The sequence below is a fragment of the Hippichthys cyanospilos genome, chromosome 15 (assembly GCF_059441005.1).
Source record: "Hippichthys cyanospilos isolate Australia breed blue-spotted pipefish chromosome 15, RoL_Hcya_1.0, whole genome shotgun sequence".
NCBI lineage: Eukaryota > Metazoa > Chordata > Actinopteri > Syngnathiformes > Syngnathidae > Hippichthys > Hippichthys cyanospilos.
This window is the reverse complement of record NC_142383.1, coordinates 5,074,158-5,089,725: the sequence shown is the minus strand read 5'-3', so window position 1 is coordinate 5,089,725 and position 15,568 is coordinate 5,074,158. Positions and strand designations below refer to the sequence as shown.

The 15,568-nt window shown below is 37.8% G+C and overlaps 1 protein-coding gene across 4 annotated transcripts in view; it reads left to right on the top strand.

The window, feature by feature from the left end:
- Positions 1-15,568, top strand: part of tcf4 (transcription factor 4) — a 172,728-nt gene that overhangs the window by 136,772 nt on the left and 20,388 nt on the right. For all 4 annotated transcript variants that reach the window (XM_088434425.1, XM_088434426.1, XM_088434424.1 and 1 more), the window contains 6 exons: positions 176-324; positions 1,976-2,126; positions 6,870-6,940; positions 7,139-7,217; positions 12,285-12,364; positions 12,681-12,890. In XM_088434425.1, coding sequence (XP_088290551.1) covers positions 176-324; positions 1,976-2,126; positions 6,870-6,940; positions 7,139-7,217; positions 12,285-12,364; positions 12,681-12,890 — 740 coding nt within the window. The remainder of the gene's footprint in view (positions 1-175; positions 325-1,975; positions 2,127-6,869; positions 6,941-7,138; positions 7,218-12,284; positions 12,365-12,680; positions 12,891-15,568) is intronic.

Here is a 15,568-nt window from a genome sequence, read left to right as displayed (position 1 = left end):
TTATATTATAATGATATTATGAATACTATTATTTACATTTAAGACCACTTTGTAAATCCCCTTTTTCTTTACTTGAGTTGTCTGTAAACAGATGATTGAATTTATTAACTAATCTGAAACCCAAGAGAGTCTCATAATTATATATCGCATATGCCTTTTTCCAATTATTTATTAGATGGTCACCACAGCGGCGAGCACTGGAGCAGCAGTAGCAGCAATATAAGTCAACAGGGTTACCACGGCAGCATGTTGGGAGGGGGGAACTCTGCCCATGGCCCCTCCCAGAGCTCCTCCTACTGTGGGGTTCACCCTCATGACAGACTGGTGAGTCGGAATGTTATTGATTTTACAACTTTTCCAGAGGCTAATGATGTCATCACAAACATCATTGCCATTGTCATTGTCAATGTTATCATGAATAGTTTACATCAGAATACGTCGAGAGACAATTTTCCACCAATTACCTTTTGGTTCACCTATCCCACTTTTTTGCATGCTTAGTGTTTTGCAACATTCATGAACATTCATAGCACATCACCAAACAAAAGTATTTTCCTCCCTTGTTTGCAGCGGCGCACCCTAATGAACTTCCATACAGTGGCTTCCGCTTTCCACTTGTTTCCTTCACACTCGCACCTAACAGAAGGCTAGCGCAACGAAGCTATGGCTAAAGAAAGCAAAACATTTGTTTCTAAAAAAAAAACAGGGGTTTTTTGCCAATCCTTTGGAAGTCGTTTGGGTATGCCCCAACAGACGTGGAGCAGGTACCGTTGCAACGTTTGTTTCGAAGCCCGTTGCAACATAATGCAGCAGTACAATGGATTTGAAATGGATAGCAACTAAAGAGATCGGGAAACAAAAGCGCTTGTTTTTTTTTTTTCCAACAACATTTTTAAAAGATGAAGACAATTTGCAAAAGTCGAATTAGCATTTCGTGGGCCACATAAAATGATGTGGCAGGCCAGATCTGGCCCCTGGGCCTTGAGTTTGACACCTGTAAACAATGGAAAAGACTGGGGCAGGACTGTTAGATCCAGCAGGGGGCATTTCATAAGACAGAGGCAGTAAACAGGCTGCTCCTCCTTTCAAAAATGTATTAAAAAAGGAGGGAGATGGCGGCCTGCTGACCTCAGCTCAAGGTGTCATGAGCCGGTAGGCAGAATAGCAGAATACTTCAAAAGCCTGTTCAATTCCAGTAACCCATCTTTCTGTGAAGAAGCAGAGATGGGCTCTCCTATCTATGGGCTCGAAGTCACTGAGATGGTTAAAAATCATCTTGGAGTTAAGGCCCCTGGAGTGGATGATATTCACCCGGAGTTGCTAAAGGCTCTGAATGTCTTGGGACTATCGCATGAGCATCAGGGAATCCTCGAGATAGGCAGACTGGAGTTATGCACCTCTTTTTAAGAAGGAGGACCAGAAAGTGTGTTATAATTAACCCTTTTGCAGTATTTTCATCATTATGGGTCATTTTCCCCCAAGTTGTCACTGTGTATCAGCTAATGGATGGCACACTATAAACTACCACAACTACAATGTGGCCCACAATAAAAATGAGTTTGACAGCCCTGCTATTGAGGAATCACAGTCCTCAGCCTCCCTGGTAAGGTCTCCTCAGATATACTGGAGAAGGGGGTCCATCCGTAAGCCGAACCTCAGATTCAGGAGGAGAAGTGAGGTTTACTACCTGGCTGTGGAACTGTAGACCAGCTTGAGAACCTCGGCAGGATCCTCGAGGGTGCATGGGAGTTCGCCCAACCAGTCCTCACGTGTTTTGTGCTCTTGGAGGTGCTCGAGTGTGTACCTCGGGATGTTCTGTGAGGGGTGCTTTGGGAATATGTGGTACTGAACCTGCGAAAGACGTCCAAACCATTTTGTTATTTATACTTATGGTCTTTCAAAGTAAAGAGTGTTATATGTGATGCGGCAAAAACTGACAACTTTACCTTCCTGCCTTGTTGATGTTTCTGTGCAGAGCTACCCAGCACATTCATCAGCAGACATCAACTCCAGCCTCCCGCCCATGTCCAGCTTCCACCGAGGAGCGGGCAGCGGGAGTGGGGCCAATCACTACAGCAACGCCTCTTGCTCCTCCGCTCCCACCAATGGCACAGACAGCATTATGGGTAAGAAACAATGATGGAGCCAATTGTCAAAGATACATGGTATGGATACATGGATCAGTAACTCATTTGGCTCTTTGCCTTAATCCTTCCGCACTGCCAAAGTATGGCTTGGTGTATGCCAGTTTTAAAAAAATACATTATTCAGGACTTGACCAAACTAACTATCATCAAATTACATCTTATGTGAAAGACTTCCATCAAAGTAACAAGCAGCAGATCAGGGAAAGGCTTTAAGGTGTATGTCTCTTTGTACATTTAGAGATGTGAGCAATACAAAAATATGAATTTCTTTTTTTGCTATGTACAGTATATTTATCTTCTATATTAGCGCAGACACAGATGTGCATACACTTCCACATTACTGCGAATGGCTGGTGAATGTTCAGTTTGAAGGTGGACTCGAAACACTTTCACTGGTCCACTCTGACGTGTTTGGTAATGTTATTGGTTCGATGTAACGAGACTGTGGGTGAATCTCTTATTGAAACTCATCAGTAAAAATTAATTTTAAACCAAACCACATTAAAAGTTGCTGACTGCAAAGTGTGAGGATAAAAGTATTGTCTCGTATGCCGAATAATACTATGAATAAATATAAATACTATAATATGTTGGTGAAAGATTTACTTTTATTTTTAAAATATTAAAAGATTTAAAGTACAGCAGACACCTAGACACCTTCTCAATATATTTGTAATCCAAAAAAACATCCAAATTGTTTGATTTGAAGAAATTTTTAGAACTATGAAAATTGATTTATTTTTTGGTTCTTATTAACTTTTACTATAAAGTAATACATTGTCTAACTCACTCGTTTGTGCAATTAATGAATAACTAATTTTAAATAGTCTAACTGGTTATCAATAGACTAATAAACAATCCTCATTATAGACAAAATGTACGTATAATAATGTGTTAATATTATGAACAGTTCTGTTTGTATTGAGCAGAAAAAAAATGTGCATTAATTTTATTGTCATTTAAATGCATTCAGGTGCAAACATGTGAAAAACGTTTGACTGAGAAGCTCCAATAAAATACATGATACGTTAAAGGATATGAGCATAAGTTCTTATAAACCTGGGCATAACCTAAAATCAATTTCTACAGGCTCAGCGGGCTTTTCAAAACATTTCCAATGAGAAAGAAACGTTTTCCCTCTTCTGTCTCCACCTTGACTTTTGCGTACATGCGCACGTACTGTACATGCACGACATGCCATATGGACCCATTGCCTTTAGTTCAATAGAACAAATAAGAAAGCAATAAAAACAGATTTAAAGTTTGTTTTCATGGAAAGACATCTGCAACATTCCAGAAAGTTATTGCGCGTATGCATGCGTACACTCACATTCACTCATGAACAGCTCAGTGTGAGTGATTTGGATGGAAAAAAAGTGGGTGCACTCAGACGAGCAAAGAACTATTTCACACAGAAAGGAAACTGAAAAAACACCAGCACTTGCATCAGCTAATGCTTGTGCGTAGACCTATATTAATAGGTAAAAGATAATATCATGGATTTTGTCCTGCAACCTGTACAGTAAAGCATCAATACAGATTTACTCCGTGTCCCAAGTGAAATTTTATTTTTCAGCCGAGAACCCCCTAACCCACCCCAAAAAATGGCTGGGAGGTATACTCTGAAACTACATTTTTATTGGTATCTCTAGGTGCATTTTATTCAGCATAAGATATAGTTTGTGTTAAATCATCTGTTCTGTTTTGCTTGCCTGCTGAAAATGTGCGTCTCTAATGCCTGTGCATCATTGTAAAACTTAACAAAGTCCTACAATTATTTGCAAAATGATCACTATAACACAATTTAGCAATGCAGTGACTTATGTTCCAAATATTTTGCTCTTAATTTGAAAACTAATGAACTGTTCTCATCATAACCCTTAAAACACACTCTATTAGATTTACTCAGAACTGCATAAACTTAAAAAATTGCATGACACGCCCTGAAAGGTGTCTTCACTTCCCTTCATTTGAGAGCCACTGCACTAATGTCTTACACAGTTAGTGTTTCAAAGCTGGAATTAAATCAAAGTGCTAAATGAGCAATTTGATAAACAACTGAACACATTTTTTTGATGACCATAATGGTTCAATCCTTTGTTGGGAACTGTAACGTCTACTTCCCAAAGTCTTTTTCTGCAGGTTTGCATAACGTAAACAACAGTTAAAATACTTACAATACTCTGAATTACATAATATGTGATGTCTATTGGAATTACTATTATTATTATTGTTATTATTATGTAGTAAAGTAAAACATAAAGGCAGGAAATATTTCCATTTTATAGCCATACTTCCTTTTTCTCTTTGAAGAGATCAGTTCAGCAGACAGAAAAATGCCATTTTCATCTCCTCCGTTGTAGCTGTAATCTCTCATTTATGAAAAAAGATTTCCCCCTGCATATGTTCTACATTCTCCATGAAGTCCAGATCGGAGCTCATGTGTGAGTTTTTTGGTGGTAATCTTGTGCATGGTTTACTCGGCCAATAGTGTGGCATGAATGAGGAGGGCTTTACACCTAAAACATATGCTGTTTGCTTGCCCTCTTTGTTCCCATCTCATGCTCCCTATATTTCTTCTCTTAGTTTGAATTCAGTGGAAGAAATCCAGTCCTGCCAATCTGTTTAATGCATTCATTTGCCATGAAAGGCTCTTTTTCTCTATATAGTGCACATGTTTGTGTGAGCCCCTGTCCAACTTGTGTGTATGAGCGTAAACTTTCCGTCTGGGATCTGCTATCAGGAGATATAAGTTGTGAGCATGTCAAAATCTATCTGCCTGTGTGTGTGCGTGTGTCTGTGTGTTTATGAGTGGAAGTTCATCTGGTACATTGAGGTCACATCCTTCCTCTTTGGCATCAGTGCACTCAAGTGTGTGAAACAGATTTGGTTGTACAGTAAATCCTTGCTGTTTGCAAGGGTTAGAGAGCAAGACCCTCCACAAACAGTAAAGGTTTGCCAGCAGGAGATACTTGTGTTGTGCAACTCTGGCATCTGGCTGATATCATACTTAATACACTTCCAACAGTACAATGCATAAAAAAAAAAAAAAAAAAAAAACTTTAGCAGCAATAGTAGTGGCTAAACTACTAATGCGTCCGTGGCAAATTGTCTAAATTTTGCTTGCGTTCTCAAGCGTTCCACATCATCACTTGGGTGCTATTCATAGGTGTCGAACTCCAGTCCTCAAGGGTTGGCATCCTGCAGGTTTTCCGGTTTTCTTTCCCCGACACACCGGATTCAAATGATTAGCTCATTAGCATGTTCTGCATCAGCTTCAAAATGATCCCAATCATTTGAATCAGGTGTTTTTGAGGGAAAAGGTCTAAAAACATGCAGGATACCGGCTCTCGGGGACTGGAGGTTGACACCTGTGGTTTAAGTGATTCAACAAAATTGTTGTTTTGTCTGTTTTTGATCGTTGTGCAACGGCTTCTTTACTCCACCGCCACACTAGCGACATTGAGGAACTTCTCTTGTCCAAATAGCTTCATCTTTGAAAGATAATGGCAAGTTATGGCTATCAGCTGTTCATTCAGTCTTTTTTTTTCTTGTTTCTTTCACTTTTTGGTTACATCTTCAACTTGAAAGCAAAATTAGAGAAGCAAAACTTGGAATCTGATTGGCTGTTGTCACACACATTTCCACTGTGTTTGATTGAATAAATATACGCAAAGCTCACACCTGATCCCACTAATGTCACATAATCACCCGAGTCCTATTTACACTTGATTGCTCTTTGGAATGTAAACAAACAACACAGTGGTGTTGAACGCATTTTTGTTGAATGTGTATGATTTAATTTGATTACTGATTACCAACCACCATTATAATCTAAATAAATTTGCCTCCACAACTCAAAAACAAAATTCATTTTATGACTGTATTCTATGGATGTTTGAAACCACTTTTATTTTCAGACCAATACCCATATGAAGACACAGCATAAACTGACTAAAAATTGAGTTGGCACCAATACCACAATTTTGATACACAAATTCCCCCCAGCTGCTAATACTAATGTGGAGTGCGGATGACACTAGGGAAAGGGTTTTGTTTTTGCCATGTGAAGTGTAATTGCAATTTAAAAAAAAAGTATTTCAGGCACTTTTTTCAGTTTTAGACTCACCTGTATCCTGTGTAAAGCTACTAAAAAGTAGTTAACCCTTATATAAAGTTGATTATCATTGCTTTTTCTTTATTTATTTTTAATGTTAAAATGGATGCAGTTCTAGGTATACTTAAACAACTTTTATAGATAATAATTATGTTTAGAGTATGAGCAGAAAGTGGGGGGAATTTCTCTTTTTTTCTCCATTTTAGACTAACCTCTTAACCTGTACAAACGCTGTAAAAAGTAAAAAAAAAACAGTTGAAAGTATATTAATATTGCTTTTTTCATTTCCTAATATTAAAAAACCTACAGTTTGAGGTTTACTGCGACAATTTTTTTATAGATATTTATTGTTGGTGCAGAAAGTGGGGGGCCATGGCAGGTTTTCCCTTTTTTTTTTTTTTGGGGGGGGGGGGGTATCATACTGTATACAACGTTCTACTTATTATTTATGACAACAATCCCTCTGGCTTTGCTGTCCTCTCAGTGGAAATGTTTAGTTTTCACAAATGTTTTCTGAATGAAGTAGCATCCTTATTTGCAAGAATACTTTTCCCTCCCCTGTTCATATGCGTGTGTGCGCGTGTGTTTATTTGTATGTGTCACAGCTAATCGAGCACAGAGTGGAGCAGGCAGTAGCTCTCAGACAGGAGATGCCTTAGGGAAAGCACTTGCATCGGTAAGTACAGCACAAAAGGACACACACACACACACACACACACACCTAGGATAGAGCTGTTGAATCACTCATTATTATTATGATGATGATTATTATTATTATATTAGTCCACTATTTTTATCATACTTGTAATTATTTTTTCCTAACAGATTTTACAGGCCACTTAACTCCCGTTTCTTGTTTTTGTTATTTCTTCAGATCTACTCCCCAGACCACACAAACAACAGCTACTCATCCAATCCTTCAACTCCAGTGGGCTCCCCACCCACCCTCACAGGTAGACAGACACATGAAGTCCGACATCCATCAAATACACACCATGACATCTTAACACAAACAAGCAGAGAAGGGCGAAACAGCGTTTCATTCTTAATATTTTTTTTTTATTTTATTTTATCATTAGAACTCACCTGTGTTGGACTTAAATTTGTTTGAAACCCCAAATTATGTTCTATCAGATACAAACCAAATTAGCTTTAAATAAAAAATTAACAACAGTTTACCTGTTTGTGTCTTTTCTCCCTCTCTTTCTCCTGCTCCTGAAAGTGAAAAACGATTCCTAATAATAGTTGTGTTGAATTTGCCTCTAATTGTGGCAGTGACATACATTTTGTATTCCTCCTCCGAGCCTTTAATTATGAGCACCACTTCGACAAATTGTTCACAAACCTACAGGCTCCCGTGAGCATGAGCCCACCCCAACCTCCCGCCCTGCTCCCTCTCTTTCCCCCTTCGCTATTATAGCTGGTTGGGCTCCTGCTTGCATAACCATAATTGGTGTTTATGATCATGTCAAAGTCGCTTTACTTTTTACAAATTAGACTTGAAACCTATTAGCGCAAACTACATGCAAATTGATATCCAAGGCTAATAATGCCGCGAGGGTGTTTGACAGTATTGGACTGAAAACAATTTTCCCTGGCGTTTAATAGATATTCGTATTTGCACATGAATGTACCCAGGTGATTGTATATTAATTAGCATGTGGAAATTAGCATCTAATATGAATAAAAGCAAAGGGAGAACAAACACGAAGGGATATGCGGGCTAATGAGATGAAATCAGCGATATGAAGCTAAGACCAAGGCTTAGGACAGGGAGGAGTAAAGAAGAGGTATGACAAAAACATCTAAGCGTGAGAAGTGCTGGAAAAGAAATAAGGAAAGGGGAATGCAGCTGATGTCATATTGAGGGAAGTGAGTCGCACTTAATAACTTCAAGTACTCCTTCCTTTGTTAAATCAATGATACACTTTTTATATCAAGCATTTGGATTCCTATTTGAGTATGGCTGTGTTGTCTCATCCTTAACACTGATTTGTGTGTCGGAGAAGTTGCGACACAATATTCAATATAAATTTGCAGAGATTTTAAATCCTCGCTTTAAGACAGTCTCATACTGCTGCAGTACATTTCTGAGGTGCTTGGCCCTTGATTGCCAAAAAAGCATGGAACTATGATCAAAATATTTTTTTGAGAAGCTTAATTTTGCTTAAGTTAAATTGGTTTACATATGGTGTCTTTTTTGGGGGGGATAATAATAATTAGAGAACATTGTCAGGCGTCACTCTATACTTGTTCAATAGGAGTTTCTGATTAGAGTCTTCTGAATAAATATATATGTTTTTTAATGAAGTGACTACTAATTAGTAGGGATGGGAATCTGACTCACGATTCAATTCAGAATCAATTTTTGATTCATAATGATTTTTGACTCAAAATGATTTAATTAACAATGATTTCTGCTTCAGTCTATAAATGTGCAAATAATTGTCCTCATCAACTCCAGTCTGCTTTGCAAGACGGAGACAATGAAGTGCCATTTCTAAAGTGTATCTTCTATGACATTTTCTTAATTTTGATTCACTGACATTTCAACCACTAGAATGGAAGACTGAAGCCTTGTTGTTTGATTAGCTATTGTATACATATATAAATAGATGGACCATTTATTGAAATTAACTAAAATAACAAAGTTTGTTCAATCCAATCATTCTTCTTGATATATTTAAGCTTTTATAGAATGATAGAAAGTCAACATTGTCTTGATATTTAAATGTGTAAACATTTAATGCAAAGATGTTTTCTTTGAAATGTCTGAGTGCTTTTGACTTGTGTCATATTATACAATGACAGCAGAATTGACTAATTTTTTCTTAGCATCCTTCATCAGTGATTGAATATGATTCTTTTTTAATTTGATGTATGATGTTTGTAGAGAAGTGATGTAATCACAATAAAAAGGGAATCAAGCGGAGGAGTAAAGCTAGCTGGTAGCAACCACCACTTCAATATAAAAGCATCCTATGGCCAAAGCATTGATGCCAATGCATTATTTGGTGTATTTTTATTGAAGTTGCCCTGTGTAGAATATGGTTGTCATGTTACGTTATTTTATTTTCTCTTACTTGGCAATGTGTCTTATTTTTTTATTTATAACCTGGGACATGTGTCTATTCTGAATAGCAAATGAGAATTATAAATGGGAGCGTCAATTCTTTTGCGAATTTTTTTTAGGGCACAAATAATACTTTTAGGCTTTCACGCTAAACTTGTTTAATAGGTGTTTCTGATTAGTGTTTTCTGAATGAATATCTATGTTTTCATTAAGTTTCAATACACGTTTGAAAGGTTGTCATCACGAAAAATGGATCAACAACAAAAAAAAAAAAAACAAGACATTTGAAGCTGAGAAAAGATCGGAAGTCAATCCGAGCCACTGCACAAATATTGACCAAATGAAAATAGCAATTTGATATAGAAAATAGAGATCACATTCTGCTGTTTGCAGGAACTGATTTGCAAGAGGCCTTGCTCAAGGGCAAGGGCATGACAGTACAAGTAGAAGCAGGCTAGCATCTCTCCAATTACTAGTTTCCTTTTGTTTTTGTTTTTTTTTTAATCGAGCTTCCTGTGTGGAGTTAGCATGCCCTCCTCGAGTTTGTGATGGTTTTAAAATCTGAAGACTTTAAATTAATTTGATTCGTCCTTCAAATTAATGCATGAGCTACTTGAATGGAAGAATAATACTCTCCTCTCACATTTGATGTTCTAGAAGCTTGCAATCTCTCAAAGCCTCATGGTAATGTAAATTCAACAAGTGTCTCTCATCTCACTCTACCAGTTAATGAGACCTGTTGATTTGGATCCAATCTTTTCAAAGTGAGAATACAAAACATAGATCCACAAAGCATGTTTGTCTTGCTGAGAGCCCATGCTAATCTCTCAGACACTTAAGATTGTTTTCAGGACACACGTCAGATATTTGCATGTCTGTTAGGCAATAGGATGAGCTCCTGGGTTTTTGTCTTTTTTTGTCAGGCTGTCTCTTATGTTTCAACATCTCAAGTGGACATGCTAGAGGCCTCTTGTGTGTAAAGATGCTTTGTCCATTAACACCAAACCTTTCTTTGTAGATGTCATGCATAATCTACATTAGGGATGGACATTTGAAGAAATGCCATTAGTTTATCAGAGCAAAATGAATGACCACTGGTCAATTATTGTACAGTGAATTGTATCTAGCTAAGATCAACATAATAAGTATTCAAATAATTGCTATACTGTGCCTATAAAAATAAATGAATGACTAAATAAATACCACAATTTCCTAACTTACAATAATAACTGGAATGGGGCAAGCGAAAGAGTGGAATTCTGTTAGACGTTAGCGGGTAACAGTGTTAAATTAGGTTGTTACCGTTAGAGAATATGGAAAGGTATTCCATTTGACTCGTTTATTAACTGCGATCTTTTGGCATAAACACATGATCATAAACTTGGTGAAACATGGATGGTCCGCAACTCTGGGTATTTATGGTAAAATTAACTCAAGCCACATTGCGAAGAAAAGTAAATACTTCGAGCGCATTCAAGGTTACCTTGGTGACCTCTCTCAATGTAGGAAATCTGATACACACTTAACACGCAACAAATACAAATAAACACAAGAAAATATGAAAAGTTTGGGAAGATGAGATTTATTCTGTTTTGCTATAGTTTTTACATTGTTGCCAAACTGTTGGTGCATCTTATTCACGGTAACTTAGAAAATACCAGAATTTGGCCCTGAAATTACGGGTGCGTCCTATAAGCAGGTGTGTCTTGTATTTGGTGAAATACAGTAACTAAATGAAAATAGAATATGTTTACCAATGGCTAATGTGCAGAATACCTGGTTGAATGGCAAAAATGCTGTTCTGAATGTAAATCTTTATTTAAATAAACTATTCTTGCTGTACTCTCAACAATTTCAGAAAAAATGCATCACCCCGTGTTAAGAAAATGCAGCAAAGTAATAACCCCACTTTTCCAGTATATTGTTAAGATATCGAAACATGTCACAGTACTCTCTTTGGAAATCAAAAGTGCCTGACGCAAAATGTGTTTTTCTCTTCATGTTTTTCCATTTTCAGGGAGTAAAATTGGTGGGAAAGATAATTATTTATTCTATACGTCCTTTTGCTGGTACAAATTACATGTTTTGGGGGAAATATATGTTTACACCAGCCATTAGCAGTGATGCACGAATAAGGTCACCACGTTTGTGGAGCAGGGATATCGTGTGCTTGTGTCAGTTCTAATTTTAACATATACAAGTTGCGCCAGAGTTTAAAATCGTAAGACCACCCAAATTATAAAAAAGAGTGTGATTTAAAACAATCGTAAGTTCATCCCAGGTATCTGTTTATCCCAAGTAGTGAAATGCATTGTTTTTGGAGCTTCTATACAAAACAAATACATTACTCAATATCAACATTTTACTGACAACCACAAAAGTCTCGAGTTACCTTCTCTTTGTACCTATTCAGTGTCTTAACGATATTTCCTTTATATGTAATCTAGTTATAGTAATCCCCCCTCCATCACAGCGGTTTTCTTCCAGATTCCGACTGCAATAGTGAAATGAAATGAAAAATAAAACTCCTAAAATGAGCCGAGGTTTCTTGTTTATTCCAGCGTTAAAAAGCAGGATTTTCGCTCAAATACCTTTAAACAAAACCTAGGCTGCACGCAAAACTGAGTTTTCTTTCATCTTCTTCTTTCAGAATTAGAGTAAATTTTACACCGCCATCTAGCAGCAAAGAATAGAATTACACGCATAAGAGCTGTAACATGGCATAAGTTTGTAATCATACAAAAAAAAAAGCCATGAAATCGCACAAACTTGAACCCGCAACTTGAAATGGATGGAGATTTACTGGATCTGTTATAGTCAGACCTTATCTAAATTCTAAAACTGTCCAATTATCCTCCGCACATTTGTCCACATTCCTCTGATCAATCTTTATTTTGATGTAATAAAGGCCACCTCCGCTGATCATTTCTGGTTCCCTTCCTCCCAGCCGCCAGTTCAGCTGTCTGGTCCAGGAACGGAGGGCAGGGAGCATCGTCGCCAAATTATGAGGCCCCACTGCATTCGCTGGTATGCTCACCCACACCTCCACAGCGTGTTTAAAATATATACTGTACGAAGTGTTTCTTAAGTTTGACTTCACACTTGATTGTATTTTCACAGTTTTTCTTTCCAACAGTGAAACTTTTTCACCCGTCATAATTCTAAAAATAGGATAAGGCTTCACAAGCCAACAATAGCCTTGTTCAACTTGGAATTTGTTGAGAAGGTGTTACTCAGTGAACAGTTTTCTGCGCTGATCTGTTTCCAAAAGTTTGTTTGCTATGCTCAGGAAGCAAGTAGGATTTCGGTTTCTGAGGCCTTTTTTTTGTTTTTAACGCTACAGCAAAGTCGTATTGAGGACCGTTTGGAGCGCTTGGACGATGCCATTCATGTACTGCGAAGCCATGCTGTAGGCCCGTCAACAGCCATGACCAGCGGGCACAGTGACATGCACAGTCTTATTGGGGCTGCACACACTCACAACGGCGCCATGGGTTCTCTGGGAAGTGGCTACGGAACCGGACTGCTGTCAGGCAACAGACACTCACTCATGGTAGGACCTGTTAATATGATTTTTATATTTTGGCGAGGGGTCAAACCGGTCATGTGCAAAGGTGTTCAGCAGTGCGCAGTTTGAATTGAAAACATGGGATGGTTTTGTCTTTTATGTCTACTTGAAAGACTAAGCAGCTGTGTGACATAAGGAGATGTGGGAGGGTTTGTAGGAGAGGAACATTACGACACGCCTAAACACTTTCAGATGCCTGAACTTGTTCATTATGGCCTAGTGTGTTTATTTTTGTTTGTGCGTGCACATACATGCATTATACATTTTCACCCTAAAAATCTCCAAACAGAATATGGCGTCATCCAATAGTTTTCCCAAGAGCCATTTTCAAGGCCGCACAGTCCCTTATTTTTGTGGTTGATCATCAGAGAACACAAGTCAATACTATTATGGCGTTAAAAGAAAGAATGCTATATTTTCAGCTTTTAGCCTACAGGTAGATTTGAAGATATTTGCAAATATGTTAAAACGTATTTAATAGGTTTTAGTGTATTTGCAAATGTATGTTCAAAAGAGTATGCCAGTAAAAAATGTTCATACCACGTAGATCTATATGTAGTTTTGCTTTGTGAGGCGCTCCATGCTTTCGTAGAGTTGGTTCAAACTTTGGTTCAATCTATCTGGTGTCATGTGTTTCTCTCTGCCAGTTTTTGCAGAATTACCCACATATACAACAAATTTCTATGAATCCTTGTCGAAAGCTGTGCAAATGAAATTCTTGCCCAAATGATAGATGAATTACAGTATTTTTCCTACCAATCGTAGTGCATGGTTTGTGTTATTAAAATGATGAAATTACTGTATTTTTAATCGCATGTCTTCATCATATTGAATAACGGAATAGCGGTTATAGAGCGGAGGGGGTGGTGCGGAAATGAGACAAGTGTGAGGCAATGTGCGCGTAGACGCAAATGCTGAAACAAATTTTGCAACAGTATAGTAATTTCAAGTTTCATTGCTTTATTTGTTGACACGGTTGAATGGGAATTCATCTAAAAGCCCTCAAAGTCATCATCAGTATCTATCACACCAATTCGCTGTTTCTCCCCTCACCTGCCGACATCCATGCCGGCTTCAAGTACACGTCCATGGGCTGAAGGAGACAAGTCAAGCCATCTTTTCCTTTTCATAATTCCTCAGTCTGCCAGAATAATTATAATCACAACCTGATTGTTAACAACAAAGAGGCAATATGACGGCGCTTGACGAAAGTGCATTTTCGTGTTCTGTGCAAACGCTCTAAAACAGATGCATACTATATTGAAGTAGAGGTATAGATAATCATTTTAAGTCTTATCAAGGACACAAAATTACAGTTTTTTTGCATTTGAATTAATGTCTTGTCCTGAGTTGGTCTGTTTTGAGTTATGCAGTTATAAGTCGCCCCCCCTAGTATGGGGGTTGAAAACAAAAAAAAAACTTGAACTCAGAGAAATACGGTAGTTTCCACCTTTGGCAAATGTATTGATGCTGTGTTGCAGTGTGGACTAAACATGTGGTGACGTGAGCAACACTTTGCACTGTCCTCAGTGGAGTAAGTTCAGGAGCTTTGTCAAACTAGGTGGTAGTCTTTACTAGCATTTTTTTCTCTTAATGGAGAACACCTGCTGTAGAGGAGTGTGCTTGTGTGTGTGTGTCTGTGTGTGCGTGTGTATCTGTATTCATATTTGTCTCATACAAACACATTTTCTTTTCACCATCTTTATTCCGACTAGTAAGCATAATGCTTCCGTTGTGTGCGTAATGTTAAAGAGATGTGTTAGGGTTTAAAATGACGAAGAAGCACAAAGCTTCGGCTTGAGACTTTCCCAAACACCTGGTTTCCTCATCACAGATGTCTGTGCATGATAATCCGCGCACAGTGGGTGTGGTTTTACAAAACACGTCATTGCATGTTATGTCAGTGCCTGTTGAGTTGCATTGTTTAAGTTGGGACAGGATGCGACCATGATTGCCCTTACTGCTTTTTTTCTGGATCGTTTAAACATAATCACAGGACGTGAATCACATGCAGCAGTGCTTATTTAATTGGGGGTGGGATGAGGGGTCATACAAACAGAATTAACATTATTTTTAAAAGTTCTTAATATCGAATATGGTATTTGAGTTTTTTTTTTATATGCTGTACAGACGGTAGAAGTAGAGCCCCCCCCCCCCCTCCAAAGGAAAAAAAAAAGAACCATTAGATCATTATTTCTTAGCAGGCTTGAAAAGTGACGTGATCACTTCTAATATTGAATGATAAATAAAATTAGACCATTATGGAAACACCTATCAAATGTAAATGTATCAGGGGGAGTAGAAAGACAAAATTGACAATAAAAGCTTTCTTTTCCATTGAAGCAGAAGATTCTGTTATAGGTGTTTTACCACTTTTTTCTGTGTATTTCTGAAACGAAAAAAAAAAAAAAACTTGCTTACAGGGTACTTGGCAAAACTGTTCTGTTTGAATGTGATATTTTACATTTAGCCGCCAAATGTCATTGTGTGAGACGTTTCAAACGATTCAAAAGATCGTTTCACCTTCTGAATCTACTGTCCCAAATGGTTTGATTGTTCCATTTTTGTATTTTGGCCAGCCGTACTGGAAGATATATGAATCACAAAAAGTAGCAACATAAAATCAGAACAAATTATCAACTCAAAAAGATACAAATAAGCAA